This window comes from Dermacentor albipictus, chromosome 1, assembly GCF_038994185.2.
Source record: "Dermacentor albipictus isolate Rhodes 1998 colony chromosome 1, USDA_Dalb.pri_finalv2, whole genome shotgun sequence".
In the NCBI taxonomy this organism is placed as follows: domain Eukaryota; kingdom Metazoa; phylum Arthropoda; class Arachnida; order Ixodida; family Ixodidae; genus Dermacentor; species Dermacentor albipictus.
The window spans coordinates 137,178,646-137,196,070 of NC_091821.1; the positions used below are offsets into that span (position 1 = coordinate 137,178,646).

A 17,425-nucleotide genomic window follows, 5' to 3' on the forward strand; every position below is an offset into this window, starting at 1 on the left:
CAACACAATATCGACCAATCAACATCAAACGCCATGAGAGGGGAAGAACTCTGTGCTCATATTATATGCACTTTCCAAACCGCCATTATTATGCTCCTGCTCTTTTGAGAGAGTAAAAAAAAAGTGACATCGCGACGTCTCTGTTTGTGCCGTTAACATAGGGTGCTATAACATAAAACTATTCCATTCTGATTTTATTTCAGTCTCCTTATACATTAAATTTACCTAACCGCCGACGCAAGCACGGGTGGTGACCCGCAACGTTGTTCGAACAGACGAATCAAATGCTCACCTAGTTTATAGGAGGTCACTTATGTTTGGTTTCAAAGCCAACAGAACAGCTTACCATGACAGGTTTTCCTTATCTAATTGGCTGACAGGAGGCGAGGAGCGCGCTGAAGTGAAAAGGGTTTCGATGGTTCTGAGCTATCGCAGTGAAAATAGATAACCTGGTGAGGAGAGGGGTGCCGGCGTCTCCGGTTGGTCCACTTCCCCTTGCTTAGTTTTCAGTGACCCGTGGACTGTGGACGGTGGCGTGCAGTTGGGCGTTAAAAATTAAGTCAAAACGGATTCTCAACGAAAAATAGTTGGTAGAGCGATGCCGTATAAGTGCCGAAAAAGCTTGACAGCGTTAATCTGCCATGCAAAATGTTTATTACGAGTATATAACAAGAAAAAAACATTATCGTCGGCATCTCCGAGTAGCCAGATCCAAATTGATCGGTGAGCAGTCATCTTTTATTCCCTTCGGAATGAGGCAGTCTCTGGTTATTCCAGAAAAAAAATGCAACAATTCAGTTTTGTTCAGCATAATAATTACTTTTTAGTGCGTACATGTCCCTTTGACTAATGAGTTTTCGGGATTTTGTGACGTCGCGTGAAAGCTAGGCGAAGTGAGCATGGCCGGAAATTTTTTTTACCAATAACGAAGGGCTAATGCCGAAATAGGTGTGGAGTGGCAAACAGTGATTTTTTTTTTGGTTCGACATAAACATGCATAATCAGTGCGCACACGACATTTTGAGAGATGGAGTTCTCGCGGTTTCGTGACGTCATGTGACAGACAGGCGAAGTGGACGTGGCCCGAAACTTTTTGACCGTTCGCGGAGAGCTAATGGCGGGAATGGAATAGAAAGAAATCGGAATAGCTTTGCGTTGCAGCGCCCATAGACAGATAGAGTTTTTTTTTCAAAAAAAAGAAGGTCGAGACCTTGTTAATTACTCCTAAAATGGACGGCATGAACTAATTATAGCAAGCGCAAAACTTTCGTAAAATGTTTGGTTCTTGGCGCGTTAAAATGCATATAGAATTAATTTCTTGGCTAGAAGGCTGCTGCTCCCGCCCCTCCCGCCCCTCCCCCATTTCGCCATATACTCCTTTCTAGTTTTCCCTTGGCCTCTGTTTTTTTTGTTGTTTTTGTTATGACTACCTGCAAATTTTAAGTCTGGGCTTTATAAGGCCGGTGACGAATTTAGGGCCACAGAAAGCAGGCGAGGCGAGGCTTCTGTCCTTCTTGCGATCTACTTTGCGTGGCCAACACAAGGCTACCGTAAAAGTCAAAATGCGCCTCTGAAACAGGCATATCTGGAGAAAAAGAAGTGGGAGGGGAGGGGGCATGGCGCAAATCTTGGTGTTAGAGGAGGAGATGTTTATAAACCGAGTGTGAAGGATTACCGAGATACCAATAAACCATGGGCTTTCCATAGCAGTTTGGCAACGGCGTGCGCCTACAACATGTAAACGACAATCGTATGTTTTCGCGAAGTGCATGGACCAAGTAAACAAGAAAAGGCCGTAAATGGCTGTTGTCACCTGCCCTAATGCGCATGATAATTTGTTACGCTGTGGCACCCGCTGCGGGGCTTTTGCGCGGGGTGGGCCATCTCTGGGTGCGTTTTGTGACAACAATATTTTGTGAAAAAAATTTAGGGCCGGAAGTGGCCGATGTTTCAGGAATAGGCGATATTCGCGGCATCCCTGTACTTAAAGTTTGTTTATGCAGTTCTTGTCTCCAAGAACGTGTTGTAAGTACGTCCTCAAGCGCCGAATGAAGCCAGAGTGGAAAGAATGCTCGAGTGGCCCATAAACGTACATTCGCGCACAGGTCGTGCTCACTGTGGGCCCGACATCTGGCTTCGATGCCGAAGAGAGCGAGAGAGAACGATGCAAATGCAGGGAGGTTAATCATGGTCTTGTGGGAAAGGGGGGAATAAATACATGAGGGAGGGCAGGAAAGTCAGTGTGCGCACACGCGCAGATGAATGTTCACTCATGACCGCCGCGGTATATCGGTGGCTATGGCGCGGCGCTTCTAGCTGAGCTCTAGGTCGGACATTCGATCCTGGCTGCGGCAGTAGCATTCCGATAGGGGTGGAATGCAAAAACGACCGTGTGCCGTTACATAACCCCAGATGGTTAAAATTAATCCGGAGTCCCCCGCTACGGCGTTCCTCACAGTCAGATCGTGGTTTTGGCACGTAAAACCACAGAGTTTAATTTTACTGGTTTTTAATGCTCAATCACGTATGGTCACAAGCGCTGGAAATACATATACTGTTCTTATAGTGCGGACGATTTTATTTTTCGCGTCGGGGGCAGGCGGCCGAGCATGGACAGCCTGGTGGACGAGGCATGCGGCTACGGTCGCTACCAGCGGGTGCTGCTCTGGCTGGTGCTGTACCCAGCCCAGGTATCGTGCGGGCCGCAACTCTACGGCCAGCTGCTGATGTTCCTCGAGCCCGACCACTGGTGCCGGGGCTCGCCGCCGCCCGAGCACTGGGCCAACGGCACCGAGCGCCTTCAGCTGTGCGCGTCGCTGTCCAACGCGTCGACTGCCTGCCCCGACGGCTACGAGTACGACCGCCGCTTCCTGGGAGACGACGAAACCGCCGTCACGCAGGTTCGGGTGCTGCGATGCTGCCACGCGTAGGGGGTGCCTCGATGCCACTGCGGTGGCGCGGACAAAGAGGCGCCCTAGCTCCGCGTGCCGGCCGCCTAACGCAGCTTCCACTGCGGAGTCGTACACGCACAAACGAACACACAGGACGCGTATTTATCGGCATCATGTAACATTTATACGGGGTACATGAAGCAAACATTGGTGTTGTTTTGGGAAAGAGCGTAGCCTGGCTAGGCGGTTGCACCCGTGTGCAAAGATATATGGCTTACGTGCACGGCAGAACAGCAAATTTCTTGCGGCCTAGGCACTTGGCTTCAATCTTACGGGCGCAAGTACATTCAGCGTTTATGCAGCAGAGTAGACGTTACGTTTCTCAATTCTAGGCGGCATGCCTAGGCTGTGTATGAATTCATTATTTTTCGCGCATCGCGCAGTCGTCATTTTCACGAGTTTATACGTGGCAGCGTAAAACGCGAGAAAGGAGATGTAAGCGTTTTCGTGTTAACTGTTCGACGTGCTGTAAGTACATGCTGATTTGATGAGACGCACACTTGGAGTTCGACGCGGGTGGGAGAGGGACAAAATAGCTTGCCTCGGGCGCAATACCCACCAGGGTGTCGGAACGAAATGTTTTTGCTTCTGGTTTTAGTTTCGTTCCACTAAAACAAGTTCCGTACCGGTTCTGTTCCGGGACGACAAAAAAAATGGTCCTTAACGGTTCGTAACAGGTTTAGTACGCATGCAAAAAAAAAAAAAATTGAAGCAAAGTAACGATAAATACGTAGTAATTACTTTTCTCAATAAGTAAATTACTAATTCTAAGATCATACTCAGTGCTTTGAGTCAAGAACTGATCATGATCTCAGAAGCAGCACGTCATCGAGTGTATACTCGCCGAAATGCGCTGTTCCAATAAAACTAACTTAAACGAACTTAAAAGAGTGATGAAACTTCGGTAACAAGGTGTTCTACCCGTAGAGAATGAAACGATAAGCTCTTAAGCCCACAGGCCCTGGGTTTTGCTACGACGGTGATCTGCCAGTGCACCGAATGGCAGGTTTAAATTAGTGAAGCACTCAACGACCAGCTATCGCTCGTGCTATTCCTGCCTGAGGTACGCACTCATGCGGACCCCTGGGTAACGCGCTAATTCTGATCATAATTCATAATTCTGACGTTGCCTGACGTCGGTTGTTTCGGATTGCCCGCTTTCCCCTTGAACCGAAAACCGATAAAAAATATTTCGGTTTCACTCCGATAAATAAGATTTCGGTTACGTTTTCCTTCGGGGCAAAAATATCCTTTTGTTTCGCTTTTATTTTCGTTCCGTTCCGACACACTGCTTCCCACATACACTGGATTGTGCATTATTGATTTATCCAAAGTTTTGTCGCGCATTCACCCTAATTTATCACAGACATCCCATTTGATTGCTACCCAATATGCATGGTTATCCCACATAAAAAGAAACGCTGACGCATACGGCGGGGTGTGACGAAAAAAAAAAGAAAGAAAGAAAGAAAATGTCCCACTCCGCGCGAATCGATTATGGACACACTAGGGAGGTTTCTTCTCAATGGACGGACACGTGAAATGTTTGCGCACGTATCCGTAACAACTATCGTGCCCAGGAGGCGATCGGGCCATCGCAGCGAAGTTTGCCATTAAGGCTGATAAAATTATGGGGCTTCACGTGCCAAAACCACTTTCTGATTATGAGGCACGCTGTAGTGGAGGACTCCGGAAATTTCGACCACCTGGGGTTCTTTAACGTGCACCTAAATCTAAGTACACGAGTGTTTTCGCATTTCGCCCCCATCGAAATGCGGCCGCCGTTGCCGGGATTAGTATCCGCGACCTCGTGCTCAGCAGCCCAACACCATAGCCACTGTGCAACCACGGCGGGTGTGAAGGCTGATGTCGAAAGCTTGTGTATAGCTGCATAGTTGTGGCTCAACGGGATCCCATGCAGCATTTAATGAGGCGAGCTCCCCGTTTGAAATCGCCGCATCGGCGCATAGCTGTACTTCCACTACCAGTTGCTTTCTTCAGCCGTTCCTCTGCATTGGTTAAGGGCCAAACGCGACGAGAGCCACGCAAGACTCTCAAGTAGGAATAGAATACAGCTGGAGATGTTCCCAGGCGATGCGCTCAGCGTAGTCACGCCGCTCGACTTAGCCGTTTAGGGCTGCGGGGTGTGGGCCCGGTATCGCGTGTGGTTGGGGAGCAGCGTGACGCATAGGCGAACTTGTATACGCGTCTTCCCGCGGCACGTCAAATTGAAACGATCGAGGCTGTGGTCTAGTGGCTCTCCATTGCTGCGTTTTGTGTGCGCGGATTCGTGTACACCCTGACGCTTTTTGCATTAGTGTGCGCCGGCTATAGCGGTAACCTCGATAACGCAGCTGTTCAGGCCGACGATGCAGCGTGTTGATGCTGGAGCTTTTACTGGCAAACTAGCTCGAGGTGTTAGCGCGTCGGCAGCACGCAAGTTAATTTCATTCGTGAACGTACTTTACCGTTATTTTCGTACGAGAACTCTTAGTCAACAGTGGCATGCTTATAGGGTTGCATATTTGTTTTTCTTCCTTATAAGCCGTGAGTGATCTTGTGTTTAAAGGGCTGCTAAAAATGATTTGGGCTGTGTTGGTAAATTACTCTTCCACAATACCAAAATTCCCACTATTATTGCGAGAATGCGCTTGGTAAGCAAGAAAAGACGCAAGAAACTAAAGAGGTGTGGTGCCGCCGCCTTCAAGTTCCCTCACCAGGCCGTCGTGACGTCATGGATTTTGATGCTGTGTGCTCGGGCCTAGTTATGCTGCTAGCGGTAAAAATGAGCTGCACAGTATTGTAAAAGCATGAATGAGTGAACGTGAAAAGTTGCAGGAACCTTAACTTCAACACAACAGCGGTAATGCAAAAAAATAACAAATACTTTGTAATCCGTGACATCACAATGAGGTCCCGTAGTACGGCGCGAAATTCAAACGTCGAATTTTGACCGTAATTTTCTTTTGTAATAAATGACCTCTTACCACGAGAATAGGATTCTTCAAGAATAACATATCAACCTAAACTGATTCAGTGTTTCGTCTATTGTGTCTCTAAGGTTCTTTTTTTTTATTGCGGAGATAATTATTTGCCTCATTCCAGGCACTTTGCGGTAGTATAGGTAAGCAGGTATTTCCTGTCTCGACACATTTCGGACCACTTTCATAAAAAGAAATGCACGAGTGACAGTGGAATCATACCTCTACCTTCGTGCACAGCAGCTCAGGGTTCTAACCACTATAGGCTACGATCGCCCACATACTACTGTCGTGCCAAAGTCGACTAGCTCTTTGAAATGTTTGGCGCGTGCGTCAGGTGCGAGTTTCTCTTGTTCTTTCCCCGTGACAGCTCGCGCTTTGTGACACTGTTTAGACTGCACCATCCCTGTGATTGGCCCACATTTCCCGTACTTTTCTCGTAGCAGTCAACTTTATGCAGAAACCGTGCAACGCTGTATCGCCTTCATGATCGGCCCATGCAGATCGCTAAAGATTTAAGATTCATCGCTGGAGGGCAAAAGTCATCGTCTTTTTAACATACACGGCTTCACAAAGCCAGATGTACTTACGATTGCATAGTATAATCCTCGTTTCTCTCGCTTATGCTCGTCCAATAAATACTATGTAGAGCCCAACAGTAGCTGTGTCGTAAGCTCAAACACACACACACAAACACACACACACACACACACACACACACACACACACACACCACACACACGCACACACACACACACGCACGCACACACACACATGCACGCACGCACACACACACACACACACGCACGCACGCACGCGCGCGCGCGCGCGCGCACGCACGCACACACACACACACACACACACACACACACACACACACACACGCACGCACACACGCAAAGCTCGCCTTCGTGCATAGCGTTCGCCGCCAGCGTTTCTTGGTAAACATTGCGGTTACATACGCTGCAGTTGCCGGGAAGCGTGAGAATCACTTGGGATTCTTTGAATGCTATCGCATTCCACCCTTAAAGGCGAAGCTTAAGCGTCCTTCAAATTTTGCCCCTGTCAAAGTGAAATAATCGGGTACAGACCCCATCAAGCTTTCTGTGGCTTTTAGTCTGTGTCCCCAGCATTTTTGTGCATGCTGTACATGTACCATAGTGCTGAAATAAACATGAATGAATGAATGAATGAAATGCATAACTTAATAATTACCAGTAATTAACAATTCCTCAGTAATAACCTGATACAGATCACATTAAGGTAAGTATTGCAACAAGAATTGGAGCTGGTGAGTGCTCAAGACACGTCTACTTGGAACGAATTTTGAAACTAGCATAAGTTTTGAGATAAGCGCCTTCAAATATGCGGTGAAATTGTACTGTTACATCTAGATTTCCTTTTTACAAAAGAACTTCTTATGCAGTGCAGGAAAAAGATAACTGGAGCACCACTGCACACACAATTTGGGACGCGTATTGTGATACGTGCCAGCTTCAGGCTCGTTTCCAAGTGAATATGCCTTGCGAACTTACCGCCTCCAATTCATAAACCCCAATATGTGACCTAAAGGCATTATTTATGACGTTAATTAGTGAAAATGTGCTCATTAGGGAATTATGCATTCCGATTTCTCCTGCAAGTAATCTTCGCTTCGTAGAGTAATCCAGCTCAAGGAGTAGAATTGGGCTTCACGCACAAAAAAATAATGTATAACACGTAATATACAAGCACTAATAATTTCAAATAATTGAAGAACGGCATAGTGACATCGTGTGATTATTCAATGCAATACCTAGTATTTGTTAAGGATGCCTCTGTCTTCATAAAAATGTTCAAGTGCGTTGAATGCTTTTCGCTGTGCTATTTTCGATGGCCATTGGCCCAGCAATTTCGCGAGTGAGAAAGGCCGGTGAGATCAATGGAGTGTAGCTCTTGTTCTAGCTGCCGTCTTTGCATCTCGTATATGGGGCATTCGAGGAGTAGATAGCGAACATCCTCATCGTCGTGGCCACAGGAGCAAGCCGTTGTTTGTCTTTTACCTACTTTTCTTCCACCAATCTTCCTATCGCCTCTTAGTAATTTCTATTGCGGCCATGTTTACTTTCCCTCTTCTCTCGCTGAACTCAAGGGCTTCAAGGAGGCCAGAGGTACCTAAATCTACCGCTGGGCAGATATTTTCACATTCAAATAAAACATGCTCCATCGCTTCCCTAGCGTTACCGCAGCCAGCACATGCTTCTTCCTTCTCATATCTCGCTTTATAAGCCCCTGTTCTAAGGCATTCTGATCTCGCTTCATAAAGTAATGAGCTTCCCTGTGAGTTATCATAAGTTGTTTCTTTCCCGATTTCGTTTTTTCCCCTTAAGTAGTTACTCATGGCAAGTTTCATTTCCTTTGCCACCACCCATGAGAATATCTCAGCCTCTATGACTTTCCGCTTGACGTTCTTTGTTGCTGTGTTGCTCACCCTACAGGCCACATACTTGCTGGTAAGCTTCCTATTTCTTTTCATCCACTATGAATCATTGTTCTTCCTGTACAAATACCTCAACACTCTCCCATTCCGTTTACCTTCTGCCATATTCCTCAGTCGTTCTTCATAATCAATTTTATGCGAAGCATATTACGAGAGCTCAACCCAGCTCCTCAGGCGCGGCGGTGTCGCCTTCAATGACCTTTGACCCCATGCCATACCACGTGACACCGTGACGTCACGACAGAGGAGAAACGGGGCTCCAACTCGCGCCGTCGCTCGCGGCGTCGCTCAACTCGCGCAAGATGGGCTGGGTGGGAATCGAACGATTCCCACCCAGCGAATCGAACGGTCTCCGGAGTGTGAGACGGAGACGCTACCACTGAGCCACGAGTACGATGCTTCAAAGCGGTACAAAAGCGCCTCTAGTGAATGCGGTGTTGCCTTAGAAACGAGCTGTTTCTAAGGCTCAGGCGTGCGTCGCTTGCTCAGGCGCACATTTCGTTGCCGCGCCGAACGCTGCGTTGCTCGACGCTCACCGCGTCCAATGCGGGGCGCGTAGTCGCTGGCGGGTCGACGGGAATGCTTTCGCGTTCCACTCTTGAAGGCGAAGCAGAGTAACGCATGAGTTGTTTTTTCGTCTAGCCGAACCAAATATAGCCAAGCAACAGCAGTTCAGCAGTGGTTCAACAACTAAAATAAAGGCTAGTATGCTTCGCATCCTGGGCTTAACCTCAGCTAAGCCACAGCCATTTTTTACTGTGCGTTTCCCTCACTTAAATACTTGTCCAGCCCATATCACCCTGCACAGCTTCATTTGTAACCTTCCCGTGAGCGCCCAATGCGAGGCGTCCCACTGACCTTTGGTTCCGATCGAGTCCTGATTGTACACCTGATTTCAAGCAAACAACAGCATTTTCAAATGTAAGTCCTGGAACCATTACACCTTTCCACATACCCCGGAGCACCTGGAACCTACTGTATCCCCATAGCCCTCTGTGTTTCATTATGGCTTCATTTCTCTTCCCCTGTACTGTTATTGTTTTTTTCCTGTGTTTCCATATATCTATTGCCTTCGTTTATCCATATACCAAGGTATTTATATTCTTCTACCCGACGTATTCCCTGGCCCTGTATTGTCGCTGTCTTTTCACTGTTTTCATTATATACCATAACACCTGATTTTCTAATACTAAATTTAAAACCTGAATTCTCGCCTTCCTGTCCACGGATATTAGCCAGATGTTTCAAATCACTTTGCTTGTTAGCTAGCAACACAATGTCGTCCGCATAAAATAAACCTGGAAGCTCCTGCTCTACTAATGTACCTGCCTCTTTGTATAAGAGATTAAACCCGATATTACTTCCTTCTAGCGCCCTCTCCATCTTCACCATGTACATCTTAAACAGCATCGGGGATAGAGGGCACCCCTGTCTGAGTCCCTTATTGATATCAACTTTCTCCTCGCTCCTCATCCCTTCCCATTCAACGCAAACTGTATTTTCTAGGTAAATATCTTGCAAAATCTGCATACAGTCGTTGCTTATGCCTTCCCCTTCCAGAATATCCCACAATATGTTGCGGTTTACGTTGTCTTACGCTTCGGTAATGTCTAAAAAAACACATATAGCGGTCTCTTTTCTTATAAATCAATACACTGAGTAAAAACAAGTAAGTTATCACCCAAAGGCCTACCGATTTTGAAGTGATTCTGAAGTTCTCCCAATATGCCATTATTCTCTGCCCATGAATACAGCTTTAATTTAATCGCCTGCATTGCTAAACTGTATATTACCGATCACACAACTGTCTATATGAATTCTTTCTTCCGTTTACCTTTACGAAATAAATTAATTCTGCTTTGTAGCCAACCGTCTGGTTTTCGTCCATCTTTTAAGGTTTTTTTCTATTGCTTTCAACGCAGCCTCCTTACTTTTTGGTCCCAGTCCATTAATCAGTCTAACGAGAGCTTCGTGTAATCCTGTGGCTTTGGGCTTAGGAACTTCTCTTGTGCTTTCTTCCAGTTGAAATTTGTCAGCGCTAGCTCCTTTTCCATTTGGCTCTCTCTCGTACTCTTTTTTTCCTCAAATGCAACCTCGTAATTGTTTTGGAAAGATTTGGCTCTTATTTTTCGGATGTAATTTAACGCCGCGTCCCCTTCGAGTCCGTTTCCATCTTCGTCTAGAATATGTTGCATAGTTCCAGACTTCCTAGTTGCAGCTTCTTTTTCTCACGTATTTCTGACAACCAACGTTCACTTTCACCTTTTATCTTTGCTTGCACCAGTATTTGAACCATAGACTTTTTCTCCCGGTATATTTCTCATTTACTGACCAGTTCATCCTGCGGCAACTGCGATTTTTTTTTTTTGCCAGCCTGTGCTTCCGTGATGATTTCTGTCGTTCGGCGATCGCTTCTCGGATCTCCCTGTTCCACCAGCTTTTCGGTATTTTTTCCCTTTCCAACGACCATGTTGCTTCTCTTTCCGTATTTCTGTTATAATTACACTGAGAAGCTCACTGTATCCCCACTCCTTGCTTGGCCACTTGCCAGGTTATTCCCTGACTCGTGTGACTATATTTGTTATTGTTGAGCGTTCAAATTTGGACTGGCCATTCTTCGCTCCTCGCTCCCATTCCCAACTACATATCCCCGTTTCAAAATGATTCGTTTGTGGTCTCTCCGCATGCTGCTATACCTTTCCTCGCAATGACCATTTTTCTCAATTCTTCATAAATTCATTCAGTCATCAGACAGTGATCAGTGGTCAACTGCCTGTTTTCCACTTCCCACATGGTCTGCCCCGCACACTTAGGCCCTGTATTCCCGATAACGAGGTTATGTTGGTCACAAAGATCTAACATCGACTTCGCGTTGTTGTCGGTAATGCCATCTAGATCCTGTATGTGGGCATTCATATACCTTATAAGATAATTTCGGCGTAATTTCCGAAACCGCTGATATCAGAACGTAGGTATTCCACTAACTCTTGATTCTTCTATCTTCAATTATTTCCGCTCCAAAAATACATTACGCCCAGCCAAGTTTTCTTTCCTCTCATTGTGCAGGATAACCAAAGATGCTCTTGACGTTTTGAATTTGCTCTTTTCCATTTGGCTCCCTAATGGATGAGCATTGCAACTTCACCTCCCTTTCTTTCCGATTTACTTCTGCTGCACCCTTCCCAATGTAATTCTCAATCACTGGCGGCTTTTCCGAGTGTCTAAGGTGCGTTTCTGGACGGTCGGTTTGGGCGGCTAGCAGCGGCCGTAGCGAAACGGTGCCGAACGCACTCTCCAGGGAGTTTCTTTGTCCCAGCGTCGTCGTCGGCGGCCGTGTGGCATCCATCAACGATGTAGTTGGCCGTCAACCGTATCAAACCGTGGTGTCGCCAATGGACACACACACACACACACACACACACACACACACACACACACACACACACACACACACACACACACACACACACACACACACACACACACACACACACACACACACACACACACACACACACACGCACACACACACACACGCACGCACACGCACACACACACGCACACGCACACACACACACGCACACACACACACACACACACACGCGCACACACACGCACATTTTCGGGAGGCGTTCTAAAGAAGAAATCAAGAAATGGAATGAGCGAAACGAATAAGAAAGAAAACGAAGGAAAAAGATCTAGGAAAACTGTCAGCAAGGGGGAAAACGGCCTTAGCTGCAGCTTTCCAAAAAGGTTCATGTTGGAAGTTCGGCTGAGAAGAAAGAGCAGCGCACATAGGCTGCAAAGCTAGTGACGGTTGCATCGAGAGCGTAAAAATATCCCCACTGATTCCGTGAAGAGAGCGCCAGGAAACAGCTGACGGACATTATGCTAATCATCTCGAGCTAATGAACTGAGCGAGTGCGCGCATCGGTGGCGTTCGTTGCGCGATCACGCTGCGGCCCTCATTGGTGCGTGCCAATCAATTATATCGACCCTCGTCTTCCAACGGGGACAACGAAAAACTAGATGGTTGCACGATGACTTCCCATGTGCAGGAAAAAAAATCAGTGGACGTTTTTGTGAATTTTGATTTGGGTGAAAGGACGCACGCTGCAATAAAAGACCCAGTTCTTCCTCTTCACAAGTGGTTTAGCCCACCTTACTTTTTCGGACGTCCCGTCAAGAAACTATGGTGTGTTTTCAGGGTATCGTACAATCTCTTTATACTACACCGAAACCTTGTTTTATAGGGAAGCTCCAGGGTGTGGCTGCAGCTCATGACCAGAGCGCCATTTTATGTTTCCTCACAGCTGCATGGGTAGCAGTCGAGGTCGCTTTTTCAGAACATGGCTTTTCCTTCCTCTACATAAGCAATTGTTTCTTCTTGTCACCCGCCGTGATTGCTCAGTGGCTATGGTATTAGGCTGCTGAGCACGATGTCGCGGGATCGAATCCCGGCCACAGCGGCCGCATTTCGATGGGGGCGAAATGCGAAAACACCCGTGTACTTAGATTTAGGTGCACGTTAAAGAACCCCAGGTGGTCAAAATTTCCGGAGTCCCCCACTACGGCGTGCGTCATAATGAGAAAGTGGTTTTGGCACGTAAAACCCCATATTTTTTTTCCTTTTTGTGTATTGGTAATAAACATTAAAACATTCGCTATGAAAGAGCTATGAAAGGCTATTTCTGCGTCATCAGTGATAAACCCACGCGGCGAAAAAAGGAAAAGATGACAAGAGCGATAGAAAGACAAAAGGAACGATTCTTCACACTCTAATATGCACACAATTATCAAATTATACGAGCAGTTCATGGGTTTGACATAAATTTTCACAATGTTTGCTGGTGCACTTAGTACACTCCTACTAATTCTTGTTGGTCGGTGGGCTTCATGTTCTTTTCTATACATATGTTATCAGCGATCTCCTGCTTTTTCTGCTTGTATTCTTGGTAATTCAAAGATCGGACCTCGCAGCAGAGACAAGGAAGCTTGTCTTAAATTACATTACCCGCGGTAATGATCCGGACGCTTAACTCCGCTAGTGCGTTGATGCATGACCGGCGTCGTCCTAGTTCCTTCCTTTTCCTGCTTCCCGACTTTGTATTTGATTATTTCTTTGAACTAGCAAAAAAATTGCCGCGAGCTTCGCAGAGAAACGATTATTTCTTTATCTCTCTTCTTGCTCCACGACATGTCACTGCTCCAAGAAGCTTTCGCGGCGTTGAGAATGAAAGCTTGAATCTGAGACTGTGTCCACAAAGCATGAAATAGCTGTCCGGCCTTTCCTGCCGGTTTTTGAAATACTTCTTTATTGCCTCGTGTTACGTTTACGCACGCCTTCGTGCTCGCCAGATTCAGCGATCCCAACCCACGCCCGCGTGCCGGTATATGCAGTTCATAAACGTCTCGGTATAATATGCGCTTTCTCTATACGCCGTGAATTCGCTCCTATTTTGAACAGGCGACCGAACTTGCCCGTCGGTGCGAAACTTACCGGAATCGCGATATGTGTAGGCGTTCGAGTGCTGCTGTGTTCGTGTGTGTGTATTCAATCTCCGGTGGGGCCGGCCGCATTGAAATTTCGATGCAATCTCGTACTGAAATCTCAGTGCAAAACAGACCCCACGGCAAAGAGTTAAAACGGACGTGCCTAATGCTTGGAAGGACCAACAGACGAGATGAGAAAAGATAGCGTGAGCGCAAAGCTTTGAAAATTAAAGATAAAGGCTCGTAATTTCTCACTTTGTCCTCCCCTTGCAGAAAAATACATACATATATTGTATATATATATATATGTATATATATATATATATATATATATATATATATATATATATATATATATATATATATATATATATATATATATACATATATATATATATATATACACCCATACAATGTTAATCCTTGTAACAATGTTTACATTGTTACAAGGGTATGCAATCTTGCAATGTATAATATAATGTGCTATATATATATGTATATATATAACACGAATAATAAGATCAGCGATGATGAAGATGATGACCTTGCGTATGTGAACGCGATGATTTGGCGCGCCTATGAACTATCCGTGGTCACCAAACTCTGGGCAACATTTGTAGCGCAATTGTAGATCAAGGTATCTACTGTTAAAATTTCGATTCATATCAACCATTACCGTTTTCTGAAACCGCGGCCTACCGCAACGTTCCTTTTCGATTTGATCGGCGCACCGGCAAGTCGCTAGCCTATGCGTAGATCTGCTATTCATTTAAACGGTCGGCTTACTGGATGGCAGGCCACGTAGCGCACTGTGTGCAATTCGCGAGCGTGCGTCAGGATTTCAAACTTAATTTTTTTTTGTGTCTTAAACACGGTAGTTACGGGTTGCGAGAGCCAACACTATATTGTGGGTGCTTCTTGGCCAACCCTACATTGTGTGTACGTGGCGTTTCGGTTGTCACCACCCCCACCACCAAGACGCATTGACCGTGTTTGCTCAACATGTTTACGTGCGGAACCTTTTCGACCTCACACTGCCACTATGAACTATGAAACAAACAAACGTACATTGTAGAAAGAGAGAAAAATACTTGCGTAATAGCTGGAGAGGTCAAGTAACCGAGCTAAACGCCTAGCATGCTACTCCAGTTGATTGCGGTAAAAGATGAAATTATAATTAAAAATAAGTGAATAAAAAAAATAAAGGAAATAGGCCGTCAAAATGAAAAAGCAAAGCTGAATGAAATGCAAAAACATCTATATAAGAAAGAGAGAAGAAAAAGAAGAAAGAAAGACAGAAAGCACTCTCTAACAAAAGGGATACGCGAATGGTGCAAATATTACAGGACTTGGCGAGTTTTAACAGCTGAACTGTAAACACGGGGACAAAGGGAGACAGACAAAGACGTCGTTGTCTGTCTACCTTTGTCCCAGTGTTTCCAGTTCAGGTGTTCAAAGCTGGTCTTACCCATGAACCAATTAGCTCAGTTGATTACTATTCTACATGGCTTGACTGAAGTCTGCGTCACGTAAAAAAAAAAAAACTCAAAAGAGTCTTTGTCGCGCGCGAAACAGCAGCGTTCTCCCGGAGTCTGAGAATGTTTCGCAGTTCAAGGCGCACTGCATCTCTAGAAATATTTAACGAGCTCTTTAAGTCGTGTCGATGCTATTAGGAATGGTTCAAGCTTAATTAACGGTAATCTACACAAGGTCACCCATTTAATCAATGCTTCCAGTGTTTAGGCGCAGAACTGTAGTCGTTTTCCGGCACGGGCTCAGCGTTCACTGACTTCCAAACTGGCGACCGGAACGAACACACGCCCGCATTTCGTCGTCTTTCCGCTTGAGCGAAGGGTGCAGACGGTTGTGTTCGCGTCTTCGCCTTCTACTCAATCGCCGAGGCCTTAAAACGTCGTGTTGACACTGCCGTTGCGAGCGCCATAAAGACCGCGAAGTCGCCAAGAGTGCGCTGGCCCTTCCGGCTAAGCGGAAGGTCCACAGTCTCCCTTCGTCGGCGTCTCGAGAAGAGCGGCGCCACGGCGGAAGGGATGCGCGCGCGGACCTTGATGGAGGAGGACATATGCCATCACTTATCGTGTCCGATCAGCGCTGGTGAGGGTGGAACGTGCCTTTTATAGCCTCGACGCATCGTGGTCGCGGCCAAGTGTGGCCGCTCGCCTGGAGCGTCGTGCTGCGAGCAAACGAGCCGTGAACGTCTTAAGAGCGCAAAAAAAAAAGGGGGGGAAAAAAGGAGGCTGGCCGAGACTAACGCATCAAGAAACTCCCTGCGGGCAAGGAACCGGACGAACTCGCAGGGTTGGTTCCAGTGAATGAAAGGAGTATCGCAGGAAAAAAAGAAGAAATAAGGAGCTTTCGTCTACAAATTTTTATTTTCTCTGCTTACAGTGACGATAGCGTCATTGCTCGCCATGCAGCACATAGTATAAATTTTGAGCGCAAATTGAAGTTTCCGTCTTTTTTTCTTTTTGACGTAAACATCTAATTTTGGATTACGGAAGCCAAGCGCCGAATGACGACGTCACAACTAATGAACAGCGCGGTTGGCAGGCGTGGCTTTGATAGCGCGTTCGGGACCGCTCTTCTCATAACGTCGTTGAGGCTGGCCTCCCACGAAGTGCTTGCGGCGCTACTCCCGAGGACGTGAGCTCTGCTTGTACACGCCTTCAGCCACCTCAGCGATATTGTGCGCTACACGGAATCGTCCTGTGCAACATTGCACTCATGCGCAGTTTTCTTTTCCGGGTATTTTTTTTGTATTTGTCTCTTTCAGTCTCCTGTAATCATGTAATCCTCTTTACTCCCTTACTCCAGCACAGTGTCGCCAGTCGGTATGTTCACTGGCCAACCTCCCCTGTCTCCCTCTCCTCATTGTTATCGGAGTAAAACTTTAAGAAGGCAATTTATAGGCGACCATGCGGTTCCAGGTGTCGTGTTACAGCATGCACAAAAAATCACCTGGCTCCGCCATCGCACTTAAAATTGCTCCTGAACGAGAAGGGGAACCGAGGGGCTCGAGTTTTGTTAGTAATGGCCACATGAAGCCAAGGAAAACACAGGGTATCTCCGCTATGCTTTCGTTGGCTTCATTGTATGTCTTTTGGCTTTATGAAGTTGTTCCTTTCACTTTAGCAATGTTATATTAAAAATAGGCAAACATTTAAAAACAAGCCCATTGCTTTAAATACTAGCACAACTGCATAATATGTACATGAAATCTGCGTTTCGGTATAATTTACAGCACGAAGAGTACTGTATACGTGTACTGATGTCTACCGCCGGCCTCGGAATCTGTCCCACTTTAGTATAGTACCCAGCTTTTTAAATGTTCTTCTTTATTAAAGAGCGATAACTATTATATACGCTCATTATATTATATGCATTCTAATCTTGATATTCAACATCTGTAACCAAACCCGTTGGGGGCTCAACAGAAAGAATTGTTGCCGTCGCTCAAGACAAGTGTATGTAAACAAACGGCACAGCGGGAAAGGAAACGTTAA

The 17,425-nt window shown here is 46.2% G+C and overlaps 1 protein-coding gene across 1 annotated transcript in view; it reads left to right on the top strand.

The window, feature by feature from the left end:
- Positions 1-2,609: 2,609 nt before the first annotated feature.
- Positions 2,610-17,425, top strand: part of LOC135911786 (beta-alanine transporter-like) — a 69,527-nt gene continuing 54,711 nt past the window's right edge. Inside the window, exon 1 of the mRNA XM_065444123.1 lies at positions 2,610-2,900. Within this exon, the coding sequence (XP_065300195.1) occupies positions 2,610-2,900 (291 nt within the window). The remainder of the gene's footprint in view (positions 2,901-17,425) is intronic.